Here is a 14265-nt window from a genome sequence, read left to right on the forward strand (position 1 = left end):
AAAAAAAGAAAATTCATTCATTCGAGAAATCTGATCCAATTTCCCATTTTTATGCAGTAAAAGAAGATCGGGAGTGTTGGATTTTTTGATCAATTTATATGAAAATTGAATGGTGTAGGGTAGATTGACAATTTTTTGATGTACAGCAATTTTTTTCTGAGTTTTCAATCATTATTATCATTATTGAGGAAAAATTGAGCCTATGTGTGTGGTACATTGGTCCTATTTTTTAAATGTTACAATGTTACAGTCAGTGTTGAAATGTTACAGTCATCAAAAAATGTATTACAATTCTTGAATTGAAAAGATATATAAACAATTGTATGATGTGTGGCCACTTTACTATTCACTTCACTTCACTTTTTCCAGATTATCTACTGTTGATCAATAATGTATGATTTATTGAGGCACTAAAAACTAAATGTTTTACAGAACAACCCCACTATTCCTGGTGTATTATGCAGGACAGTGAAGTTCTCCTCTCCTAACCCTTTCAAGGACATAAAGCAGTTCCAATACCACGAAAAACACTATAACCAACATGTCCCAACATGTCAAAATCTGTCCGTATGTTATCCTGCCCTGCATTTTCTAGCCAATTTCATATCCTGCTACATAAGATAGGCTTGGTGTGTCTCTTCTCTGTTCTCATAGTCTGAAAAACATCTTAGAAAGGTGGAAGGGCACAACAAAACATATGTCCATAACTTTCTCCCAGTCTCCAATCTCCTTGTCTAGATTCTTTCCATTCATTCAGTATTTTAAAGTGGGCTATGTTTAAAGGTGCTGATTTGTCTAACAGAGGAAACATAAACTGCCACACTCCACCTGGCTGTACAGACACAAGGATGCTGAAGGATGCGACAGGGCTGAGGAACACCTCTTACCTCAAAGAGTTTAACTTCATAAAGGGTCAGATATCCTGCAACTCTGCTGGCCACATTGTTTAATCCTTGTAGCACAGCTTTGTGATGCAAAGGTACATAAACTAAGCTTCCTCAATTCTAACTAAGATCCCAATGTAAAATTATTTCAGAATAATCCACAAAATAGCAAGGCTACTATAATAAATATGATATTTGCATATGTCCCTTTAATACGTAAGAAAACTTCACTGTTGTATATGTGTTATGTGCATGCACCCCCTATACCGTTTTACAATATATATATATATATATATATATATATATCAGGTTTAAAGGATGTTTGATCTGGCAAAAAAAAAATGGGAAAAGTTTTTTTTATTTCCAGGGTTCCACACATCATACCATTGAGTATCATTTATGTAAGGACAAGAAATATGTTACTTTCATGTTTTTATTTTCAGGACATCCGAACATGGGAGGGCCAATGCAAAGAATGAACCCGCCCCGAGGCATGGCAGCTATGGGACCTCAGGTAACAAGATGACAAGTTGGTGCTGTTGCAATAAGTTGGAATAAGAGAAGTGGAAAGTGAGAACCTTCTTCTCTCTTATCTTTTGTCCAAATTAAACAAATCTATATAAAAAGAAAATTATTTTCCTAAATATAGAAAAAAAAATATGCAAAGAGACCTGTAAATGGGTCAAAAATCTCCTTGCTATTGTTTCTAAAAGCTAAGACACTGCCTTTCACCATCTGGAAACAAAGCATTCAGAAACACCTTTCTTTTTTGTTAACAATAGAAACACCTTTCTGCTGTCTGTTTTTGGAAGCATGAGAGCTGCAATCTAGTAGGTAATTTCAGCACTTTGCACTGAATGGAGAGAATTGGGCCTGGGTCTCACTGCAACCCAAAATGTAAATGGTGGGGAGAAGGGCATCTGCTAAGGATGCGCTGACTATGTTTACATTACCGGCCATTTCCATCAGCTGCATTTGCGTTGTTGCTTGTCCCCTGTACTGTCTGCTGCTTCTCCCATCATACGCGCCAGCCCCTGTTCATACGCCGCTTGTCCCAGAGACCACAAAGCCTGGAGCTGCCTTGTAAGATTGTAAAAAAAAATCAATGTGAATCCTACCTAGTAACAGGGATGACTCTCATTGGTTCAGCTTGAACCAATGAGATTTATTCCTGTTGCAGCAGTATTCCCTTTGTTTTTTTGCAAACCAATGAGGTGCCCCATGCTTTTTCGGCTCTCCGATCCCCTGCAGTGGACTGAATGGCAGTGGTGGAACCAAAAATCCATGGGACAGATGAACGTTCTTGCTGCGGCAACCAGCCTAGTGAGAAGAGACAATGTACATTCCAATAGGCTTCCATTGCGTTCAATTTGTGGCACGATCGTGTTACATTTGTGGAAAAATGTGGCAGGTCGGAATTTTGCTTTTGCGGTCCAGTCCGTAGGCTTTGCATTTGCATTCCGATTGACAGTGTTAATGCACCCTATTAGTAACATAGGATGCTTTCACTGATTTTGCATCTTCCTGCACTCTGGAAAATGCTGCGTTATTCCCTGTAGTGTGAACTTAACCTTCTGCTGTGTATTGTGTCACCACAACCTGTCAACAGCGATGTCATCACTAGAATTTTAGGGCTCTATGTGAGTGTAATGTCAGGGAGTTAGGGGATGGTAGTTATAATGTTAGGTTAATAAATAATGAAGGGTAAAGGGAAATGGCATTTGTTTATGAGTCCAACTTCCGGGACGAGGCTTAGCTTCCGATTAGAGGAACCTGACAGAGGCGGGGAGCCATTCAATGGAGCAGGTTGGGGAGGCAATGAAGGGGGAAGCGGAGGAGGACACTGATTGAAAAGCTGCCAGGTAAACAGGAGGCTAGCAACAATCAGATTGTCGCTAGCCTGGCGCTATTTTGTAGGGGGGACAGCAGAGCCCGGGGGGACTAGCGGCGACAATAGAAGAACACAGATTCATGTCAGTGTGCCCAAAAAATGCCTCCGTGTCCTATTAACTTAAGTAAAAAACGCCTCGGGTTCTCTTTAAGGTGTCCGAAAAAAATCAGTTCATAATTACTGTTTTGCTACATCAAGAAAGGCTTAAATCAATCCCGTTCAAACTTGTGTAAATAGTAAGTGGCCATAACAACTGAAAAATAAGTGACTTTAGCACAGAGCCTGCACTGATGTGATATGTGCTTCAGTGCTTTCAGTCAGATGTCCTTTTTGAAACCTTTTTTTCTGTGTAAGGTATACTTTGATAAGTACTGATCCTTCTTTCTGTGTTATTTTAAAACAAAAAGGGTTTTGGCTAAATTGGCTATAGTAAAGTAGGTGCCTGATAAATTACCATACTGCAGCTTAATTCTGGAAGGAGGAGATGGCACTGCAAGTAAATCAACTCGTGGCATATGTTTCATTTAGCAGCTATCTGTATTGAGGAACCAATAACAACAAATGGAAAACTTGGCAGATGAGCTTTTTGACCCTAGTGGTTGGGGTGTCTTGGCACCCTATGGAAAAAAATACAGGAGATAAAAAAAGGGAGCCCGATAGTGCAGTATGTCAATTGTAGGTGTGTGGAGAAATTAATTGATTGAAAAGGCTACTCACAAAGGAGGGGTGCAAGGGGCAACCGACCACAGGAAGCAGGTGGAGACCATAAACCCGACTTCACTCGGGGTGGTCCTGGATGGACCTGGTTGCAGTCGCTCTCTTAGACGAAAAAGGATGGACAAAACATCAACCGTGGTAAAACAATGGGTGTTCTGTCACCCCTCGGACAAACATGTACGGGGGTATAACTATGCACAATAAGGGAAAGAGGTGCCCTGATTTGAATAAAAGCTTTTAAAACCAGTTTAAAAATGAAAAAGAATAATGAGGTATCTTACCTTAATGACGAAATCTCTGTAAACTTACAAAAGATTTTTATTTGAGCAATTAAAAATCTTTTGTAAGTTTACAGAGATTTCGTCATTGAGGTAAGATACCTCATTATTCTTTTTCGTTTTTTTTGGTACAATGGTCAGTGATTGGCCAATAATAATCGAAAGTGTGCATTACGCTTAAGAGTGAATCCCTATCCAGAGCTTTCTAGTACTTTATTGTATTCCCAATGCACATCATATGCCAGTACATCATAAATATTTGCAAATATACTCCTTGCTGATATTACCTCATGTTTCTGAATACTGTAATGGAACAGAAATAAATAACATATCAGTTGTATATTTTTTTATATTAGGCTATTCACAACTGTAACCTATGTAAGTTTTACTCGTATTCTACATTAACAGGTAGGGGTGCTTTCTCACTCGTCAGAACAACTCCTAGGTATACCTTACTACTGCTTGAGAACATCCACTTTAAAAGCCTACTAGGAGTATTCTGCCATGTAAATTTTGAATTGCATTAAATTGATACTAGGACATTGGGGAGTGCAATAAGATTAATGTGCCTATAGACTGACTTCTTTGCATTGTTTGTATTGTATTCAGAACTATGGAAGTGGAATGAGACCTCCTCCAAATTCATTAGGTGGTCCTGGAATGCCAGGGATGACTATGTAAGTAGATTACATGTTCTTTTAAATCATAGTATTGAACACGGTCAAAGATAAAAGATTGTGTCAGGTCGCATTCACAGTGGGACGTTGCGTTTTAATGTGACGTTAAAGTCGCAATGTGTCTGCGTTAAGAGGTAACAACGTAACATTTTTCTAACGCGACTTTAACATTGCACTGTGAAGGGCAGATAGGATTAGTTGCAGTGCGGTAAGCTGCGTTATAAGACTTTATAACGCGCGACCATAACGTCCCGCTGTGAATGCGACCTAAAGGTAACATAAAACGATAAGGGATTCCTTTTAACATCAATGTTTTTGGTGAAAAGGTAAACTTCGGTGTTTTAATAAGGTGTTATATGTTGAAGAACAGCAATGTGAAGATGCATTTACCTCAAACATACCATCATCATTTTTGCTGAGAGTTAATTATAGGAAATCCTGTGCATCTTCTTCAGTGTTTGAAGTGAACATGGCACCGAACGCAGTAACATTGTCTTACTGTTAGCTCATTTTTCTATGTGGGTTTACTACCACTTTAACTTTCTGGAGAAGATAAGAAAATTAAAGCTATATTGTGGCAGTTTTCTATCAACATGACATGCTACTTTATTTGAAAACAAGCAGTAACATATTAAATTCAATAACTGTCCTATAAAACCTGTTTATTAAAAAGGTACTTTGTAATACTACATTTTCCTCTTAGATGCTGCATTAACAGCTATTAGTCTTCTAGATGAAACCAAGTGGAGGAAGTACTTTTGCTCCTGTCCTTATTTAATGGTTTATTAAAAATGTATTTTACTATATACAGGAATTTTGTGCGTATTGCATGATGACTAATAATAATGACCCCATGAAGCTGTGGGCCACAGAATATATGTTTTTGTACCTTGCTGGAGCACTGTGCCTAATGATCATCATCAATGCTGTTCACATGACATCTATACAGTGCAGGGCCGGATTTACAACTAAGGAGCCTGTAGGCACATGCATTCTGGCACCTTAAACTCCGCCCCTCAACACAGGCCACACACCTATGTAAAATATTTGGAACTCTATCCCTGTCTCATGTCACTAACTGTCCTTAGAATTTTACACTCTAAGTGTCTGAGGTCAGTAATTTGATGCAGGGATTAGACTGTAAGCTCCTGAGGGCAGTTAGTAGCATTAAGCAGGGAGCCCCCAATACTGCTGGCAGTCTAGTGGTCCCCACCCTCCCCTACCTCCACTCTTAAAGAGTTATGCCCATGTGCTGTGCTCTGTCTGATAGGCATGACCCCAGGAAACCAAGCAAAGCAGCCCATATGCAAGAGGTCCATAGTTACTCACTAAAGGCCATGATGGTATACATGATGCAACTTCCTGTCAGATTGATGGGTCAAATCAATAATTTCCAACATTTCTGCTCCGGATCGATAACAGGATTGAATTTGTGCAGTAAAGATATGAAAATCGATCCCGTTATCGATGAGGAGTGGATCAGATGTAAAAATTATTGATTCGACCCATCAATCTGATGGGAGGTTGCATCGTGTGAGAAGGAAAAGATGATGTTCATTCTGAATAAAGCTTGAACATCATCGCAACAGACTGGAGGACATAGTCCTAGACTCTGCTTCACTCCTCCCTGTCAATGCAGATGTATTGTGCAGCCAGCAGCACTCACCCTGGCAGCAGCGGCTCTTCTGTGGACTACATTGGTGGCATTCTTCTATTAGGAGGGAAAGCGTCAGGCCAGAATCACAAGGCTGATTCCTGATCGATTTCATACTGAAACTGATCGGAAATCAGCCTGCGATGTATGGGGAGCCAACAAATCTCTTTCTAATCAGATTTGATCAGAGAGAGATTTGTCTCTTTGTAGAATCAGCTCATCATAGCTAGATGTATGGCTACCTTAAAGGAGTCATCAGGCAGATTGTAAAAAATCAGCTTTACTCACTTGGGGCTCCAGCCCCTTGCAGCCGACTGTCCCATGCTGTCACCTCCGCTCCCCACCACTGTCCCCTCTTGCTGCACGGTGCAGAGGACGACGTCGAGGTCGCCCTTACCGCGCCTGCGTCAAGCGCCGCTGTCAATCATGGCCACGTTGTCTACGGCTTACTGCGACTTTGATAAGCAGCTGGATGTTGGAATTCCTGGTTTATGCAGCCACTGACAAGGCCTACTTTCTGTAATATTTCTCACTGTCACAGGCCCTAAGCCAGTATAGCTTACATTTTTCTATATTTTTACATAGCAAATACATTGGCATATCCTTATTCAGACATTAAAATGACACATACGCTTCTCCTCTGTATGAAATATTGTGTAGAAGCAATTGATAATTTCTTTTGTCTATGACTATTACATTCTCTTAAATATATGACAGTATATCATTATATTACCATACTTGTTTTCTTTACACATTTATTAGGTTTACAAATTAAGCCATGTTAAATGACACAGATACAAGCGTCACATTTTTAATCCCCCCTGCTAGTTTTACTGGCAAAGCTTTGTAAGGACAAAAATATGTCCATGTACCCTTGTAGATAAAGTCTCTAAAATTAAGCAACTACCGATGGATCTTTCCTGTCAATTTGTTCCCTTTGATCAGCTCTCCAGAAACCTGTTGCACCCCCCCCACACACACACACACACGTATACACACTCACACACACACACACACACACACACACACACACACACACACACACACACACACGTACACACACACACACACATCTAATCAATTGACTTTGGATGCACTGCGGGAAGTTAATCAGTTAAAAGTGTGATTGGGTATGATAGAAAATCTCTGCTACACAGCAGTAAATACATAGACAAAATGTAAAAACTCTTCCGCCCCCCCCCCCCCCCCCCCCCCCAAAAAAAAAAAATCAGTAGGTTGCACTATTAACAAGTGTCACATTTCCCTTTGTGATCTTTAATATTTTTCTGATTAAATAAAACATTTCAAAACTTTAAAAATATGTATTCCAATACTAAACTAAACCTTTTTTTTCCTGCTAAGCATGCCCCAACTCATATTTACATATACCTGTTGATAGCTGGTAGATATATATTTATTCACATGACCTACATTTGATAGGATGAGTTGCTGTTTAATTTACAAGTCAAGTCATAAATGTTGCAAAATAGATTTAGCATGGCCAGACTTTTTTTTTTTTTTTAAAGGGTTGTTACGGCACTGCAATTATTGGGCAAATACAACTTTACACAACCTGTGTGTTATGGTCTCTGGCCTTACACCTCCTGTAGATTTTAATTGAACAAGTCAGAGAAACACATCTCTGATTTTATCTTAACTAACTGTAAACATCAGTTCCTTCAGCATAGGACTGCTCTGCTTAACCACATATTTATTTACAACATTTTATGATTGGATAAAGCAGATTGAGGAAGGAAATGATCATACCACCCGGGGAGGGAAGTAACACATCCTGCAGTATCTCAGTGTTTGCTATTGGATTACAAAATACCCAGATAGCTCATGGTGACCCAGAACTACTACTAGGAAAGTATAAGTTGCTAAAAGACTGAAAATCCCTCTTATTAAAATGCAACACAGAATATAATTTTGTCTTCTTATAATAGAAGGTAATTGTATTCACAATTGCTATTAAAGTAAGCACACGCCCCTTACAACTATATTTAGAAAAGACTTGCTTGTGACCATGAGCATTTATATACTTTGTATGTATCTTGAAGGCTTAAAGGACAAATATCACACCGTTAGTAGGATCAATATTCTGGCCCCTTTTGACTTGACTCTAAAGACTCATACACAGGTCCAACTTAATGCACAACCAACCGCACAACATGACCAACCTCACAAGTTGCTTACCTGACAAGTACGTACACACACGCCAAGCAACTAAACAACCAAATCACTTAAATATTATGCGTGCAAGCTAAATGACAATACACAACATTTCTACATTTAAAAACAATAGAGTTGTTCGAAAGACGTGTACACACATACCAACCTGCCTGATAATTGGTCATACTGATCCACTGGTTGAATCTGGCAAGCAACCTGTTATCAGTTGGTTATCTGGTTGTTTGTCAGTTGTACACATGCTCAACTTATCTTCCAGCAGACAAGTTTGGAAGATAGTTGGAAGGATTGTTGGTAGGTGTGTATGAGCCTTTACAACATTCTTTAGTCTTCTCATGGATTTTCCACATTATAGAACAAGCAAATTGCTGACTATATCAAGTTGACTTCAATTTATGGTCTTGCAGATGGGAGTGAAGACACAAGGCAGTTGATTCAACACATAGATGACCAAAACTGAAGTCCTTAATTGAGAATGCCTTTAAAAAAAAAACTTCATAATGCAGATGTATGGCATATTATATCATTAAAATACAATGCAATAGTGAATTATTTTAAATGACCACTATTGCGGAAAATTGTAAAATTTAAAATACACGTATAACATACAAATAAGAAGTAATAGGCAAATGGGCTATAAATTACTTTTCTCCTATGTTGCTGTCACTTACAGTAGTTAATAGATTTTTGACTAGTCCATCTATTCATGGGGGATTTTCAGTATTTTATTTATTCTTTACAAAAACACTCCCTAGAAAGAATTTATATAAAAGATGAAGGCCGCTCCGCACCAGTTTTCACACTATTCTGGTTGTTGGAGTAAGCAACTGCCATTCACAAAGTGCTTTCAAAAATAAAGAACACTCTAAAAATTCCCCATGAGGAGATGGGCTAGTCCAAAACCTGACAGTTCTGTCAGATTTCTACTACCTAGTGACAGGAAAATAGGAGATAAGTTATTTATAGCACATTTTAAGCTGTGAGGAACATACTTTTTATTTATGTGTTTTCATGTATTTTAAATTTTACAGATTTTTGTGATAGCGTTCCTTGAAGGCTCAAACCGCAAATATATATATACATATATCATTTTCTCTTGTAGGGGTCCTGGAGGAAGGGGTCCTTGGCCAAATCCCAATGCTAATTCAGTAAGCGGACTTTATTTTATTTTTTCTAACAAGATAAAGGTCAACCAGAATAGTGAAATGTGAACCGCTCAGTTATACTATATAATTAAAGAGGAACTGTAGTGAAAATAATGAATAACATTGCTTAATTTGTGCAGTATTCATTGTTCAATTGTTTGCCCAATGTAAAATCTTTCCTCTCTTTGTTTTACATTCTGAAATTGATTGCAGATGGAGACATCTTTAGTCCTGTCAGGTGATCTCTGTAGAATGTTTGCTTACTGAGAGTTCTGAAGTCAGTCAGTACAAAATATACCTGGTCTCCTAGATTGCTCATGGGGGAAAATTACACATAGCTAATCAGCCTAGGATACGCCTAACTAGGTGGGCAGGACTACATTCAAAATACAGGAATATATAGATATAGGAAATGTTTCTAATGCTAAAACCAGGAAAATTACCATAAAGTGGGTATCCTGAATTATTTACTGCATTCTACTCATATGTCTCTACAGCTCCTCTTTAAAAATTAAAACCACTAAAAGGTATATGAGATTTTATTAAATACCCTTATTTCCTAACCAAATGGGAAAGTGAAGAAGCTTGTGCCACATACAATACAATATTAAGCCTTCTCCCCTCCACAGAGGCCTTAGGTTACTCCATATGAGTAAATAAAAGATGTGTGCTAAAAATAGGAGATATATATCTCCCAAAGTTGCCCAAAACACCCAAACTGAAGGTCAATGTCTTCTTCATGTAAGGTGGTAAAGTTTGCAGAGTTCTGGAAAATCAGGGGTTAGTGATAGGTGCACTTTTATTTCCATAAAATACTGTAGCTTAAACTCTCCAAACCCGCTATTAAGTGAAAAAGACACCATATTTAATTTTGATGATTTTTATAAACAGGCCCCTCAGTGTGAAGATAAGCCTGTAGCCAGCTTACGGTACTCCCAACATTTTCTTGCTCTTCTACTGTGTCACCTGCACAGATACTGTGGACATATATGCTGGGAGAATGTTAAGGCTTACTATTTTCTTTCTTTTTCATTTTCAGATAGCCTATTCATCATCGTCACCTGGAAATTATGTGGTGAGAAGTTTTTAGTTGGTTTTGATGTTTTGCTTAGCTTATTATGCAATTAATTTAACCACTTAAGGACAACAGGCTATTTTTTACAATTCAGTGCTCTGCAGCTTTAACAGCTCGCTGCACAGCTTAGCACACAAATTATTTTTTCCTCCTTTTTTTGCCATCAATGGAGGAGTCTGAATTCTGTTGGTGGCATCTGAACGCTGCTGCAGGCTGTTTTCTATTAATTTATATGTTATTTAATTTTAAATAAATGTGTATTTTTTTTCCCTCCACCCGAACCAATCAGGGCTTTCCTCTCTCATAGGCATCAGCCTAAGAGAGAGGATTGCATAGTGAGGCGATCTAGGGGACAGCCCTGTCACTTGGCTGTCCTCTAGATCAGTACAGCGTGGTGGTAGATCGCAGTGCTGTACAATCAAAACAACCGGCCGTTTGTATTTTTAGTCTGTCAGCAGCTATTGTTGCTGGCATCCGCACGCGCAATCCCCACTAATGTCCTCCTCCAGGACTTGACGCCTTTCGGGGTTAGGCGGTCCTTGGGGAACCACTCTGTGGCCGCCAATCGGCGTTAGGCGGTTGTAGAGTGCTTAATGAAATATGATAAAAATTAATTATTATTTATTGTTGTTGAATATAACATGTATTATTTTTTCTCCTTTTTTTTAGGGACCTCCTGGTGGCGGGGGGCCTCCAGGAACACCCATAATGCCTAGTCCAGGAGGTAATAATCATTCAATTGAGTTGTTGACAAGTCAGTTTACAATCTTTAATTCAAAATGTATTTATTAGACTAGTGAATAGAAGTAGGATATGGCAGTATTGAAAAAGCCAGTGTGCTGTCCTGCATCTCTCTGCTACTTCCACTAGCAGAAACTCCTCTCCACCTGCACCTTTCTGCTACTTCCGATGGCTGAAACTCTTCTCCACCTGCATCTTTCTGCTACTATCACTAGCTGAAACTCCTCTCCACCTGCACCTTTATGCTACTTCCGCTACCTGAAATTCCTCTCCACCTGCACCTTTCTGCTGCTTCAGCTAGCTGACACTCCTCTCTACCTGCACCTTTCTGCTACTTCCGATGGCTGAAACTCTTCTCCACCTGCATGTTTCTGCTACTATCACTAGCTGAAACTCCTACCACCTGCACCTTTCTGCTCCTTCCACTAGCTGAAACTCCTCTCCACCTGCACCTTTATGCTACTTCCGCTAGCTGCATCTTCCCTTCACCTTCCCCAGGCAGGCCTAATAGACCTATTTTCTATCCTTTGCCCTCCTTACAAATGTAGTATACTGCAGCTGAGTCTAGCAGCTTCGGACCTGGCAATGCTTACACTACGGTGAATATCACTGGAGGCATCCTTTCTCCACCACATGCATACTCTCCATGTTTTGCTCCTCTCACAGTTTGTCTCATGTGTACTCCTTTGCTCTAAACTTCTCCCTGAGAGGGCTTTTTTTTTTGGGGGGGGGGGGGGGGGGCAATATTCCATATCTCTTTATTAAAATGAAACTACCATAACAAATACAAACTGTTAATTTCTTTGTAAGTGTGGAAACATTTTTAGAGGGGATCAAATAATGATTTCCCCTACAGTACATACACTTAAAACAGATACTGTGTATAAAATGTGGTCTCCAGTATGATATAGTATCTTTTTCACCACTTACCCTCCCCAGGGACGAGTAACTACGTCCCTGCAAAATCCCTCTTTTCCTTGCAGGGACGTAGCTACTACGTCCCTTCCTGCCACGCAGTGCCGCTCGCCCCCCGAGCTCCCACGATTGTTATCACTGCCGATTGTTAGAGGGGAGATCAATGAATAGGAACACAGTTCCCATTCATTGATCTAAGTCCCCGTGTGAAGAATGACTGCCACCATCAGTGAGATGGCGTCATCATTCACAAAAACCGATACTTACACGTTCACGCATTATTTCCTATTTGCATAGTAATACTATGCATAGGAAAGTTATGCGCGAGGATATCTTGTGGCCAAATACTAACATTACATCTAAAAACATTTTTTTTTTCATTAACATGCACTTTTTTTTTACACTTAAAATTAACCACTTGCCTCCCACACTCCCCAATAGTTAACCCACATTTTTTTAAATAAATAAATAAAATTATACAATACCCATGACAAATGGGCAAATAAAATGTGTGGGTTTTAATTACGATAGCATGAATTATTTTAAAACTATAGTGGCCGAAAACTGAGAAATGAATGTTTTCCATTTTTTTTCTATTTTTCCTCATGTAAACACATTTAGAATAAAATAATTCTTAGCAAAAAGTACACCCAAAGAAAGCTTAATTGGTGGCAAAAAAAACCAAGATATAGATTGTTTTATTGTGATAAGTAGTAATAAAGTTATAGGCGAATTAATGGAAGGAGTGCTGAGAGGTGAAAATTGCTCTGGTTTTTTTAAGGGGAAAAACCCTTGGATGGGAAATGGTTAAAAGCCTGATGTAGTATTTTTTTGTTACAATAAAAGTAGGTGTCTAAGAAAGAACCGATGAGAGCTAAATTTAAGAGTAACATACCCAGGAGGAGAGCTTTATGAAATAATATTTATACCAGATATATTCAGATAAACCGGACTACTGGAGATTCTGCTTACATATACAGGCTATACTGGCATACAACATTGTGCATTTTGATTATATTTTTACTACTATGTAGATATAATATCCATTGTCATTCTCACTAATTTTCATATTGACGTTTCACACCAGTTTCAACTGCCACTTATTGCTGTTATTTATTAATTTTAAGAACCAGTATTCATGTTCCATCAGCTAATACATGTAGTACTACAGATTGCTGCTTTTTTCCCTATTTCTATGTAGACTCAACAAACTCTAGTGAGAACATGTACACAATGATGAACCCAATAGGACCTGGTGGAAGTAGGCCAAATGTAAGTAAAAAAGCTGCTTATGCTCTGCATCTTTATTTATTTATTTTTGTTGTATACATATGCTAAACTGTGCTGCAGAAGTTACTTTGTAGGCTGGGATGTATAATATACCCTTAGCTCAAGGGGTTTGTCAAACTCAAATACAAAGTGGGCCAAAATTGAATACTGGGACCAAGTTGCTGGCCAACCTCAATGTCTACTGGCCTCCCTCCCTTATAAAGTTCCCTGGTTTCTAATGCCCCTCCCCCACCCTATACAGTTTCTTGGTGTCTAGTTGCCTTACTCTCCTATACAGTTCCCTGGTGTCTATGGGACCCCATCCCTCCCCTATACAGTTTCCTGGTGTTTAGTGGCCTTCCTCCCCTATACTGTTCCCTAGTGTCTAGTGAGCCCCTTCCCTCTCCTATACAGTTCTCTAGTGTCTAGTGGTTGGATGTACTGGTTAAGAGCCTCTAACACAGGAGACCAGGGTTCAAATCTTGGCTCTTCCTGTTCAGTAAGCCAGTACCTATTCACTAAGGAGACCTTGGGCAAGACTCCGTAACACTGCTACGGCCTTCTGAAAATGCCCTAGTAGCTGCAGCTCTGACCTTTGAATCCACCAGAAGAAAAATGTTCTGTGTCTTGTCTTCCCATCCCCTATACAGTATCCTGGTGTCTAATGCCTCCTCCCTCCCCTTTACAGTTCCCTGGTGTCTAATGGGCCTCTCCCCTCCCCTATACAGTTCCCTGATGTCTAAAGCCTCCTCCCTCCATTATACAGTTCAATGGTGTCTAGTGGTTCTCCCTCCGTCCCCTATACAATTCCCTTTTTTAGTGGTCCTCC

General features: G+C 39.3%; 1 protein-coding gene across 1 annotated transcript in view; it reads left to right on the plus strand.

The window, feature by feature from the left end:
* Positions 1-14265, plus strand: part of SSBP4 (single stranded DNA binding protein 4) — a 707712-nt gene that overhangs the window by 675862 nt on the left and 17585 nt on the right. Inside the window, exons 9-14 of the mRNA XM_068233899.1 lie at positions 1328-1398; positions 4380-4447; positions 9394-9439; positions 10476-10511; positions 11181-11235; positions 13369-13439. Coding sequence (XP_068090000.1) covers positions 1328-1398; positions 4380-4447; positions 9394-9439; positions 10476-10511; positions 11181-11235; positions 13369-13439 — 347 coding nt within the window. The remainder of the gene's footprint in view (positions 1-1327; positions 1399-4379; positions 4448-9393; positions 9440-10475; positions 10512-11180; positions 11236-13368; positions 13440-14265) is intronic.

This window comes from Hyperolius riggenbachi, chromosome 1 (genome assembly GCF_040937935.1).
Source record: "Hyperolius riggenbachi isolate aHypRig1 chromosome 1, aHypRig1.pri, whole genome shotgun sequence".
NCBI lineage: Eukaryota > Metazoa > Chordata > Amphibia > Anura > Hyperoliidae > Hyperolius > Hyperolius riggenbachi.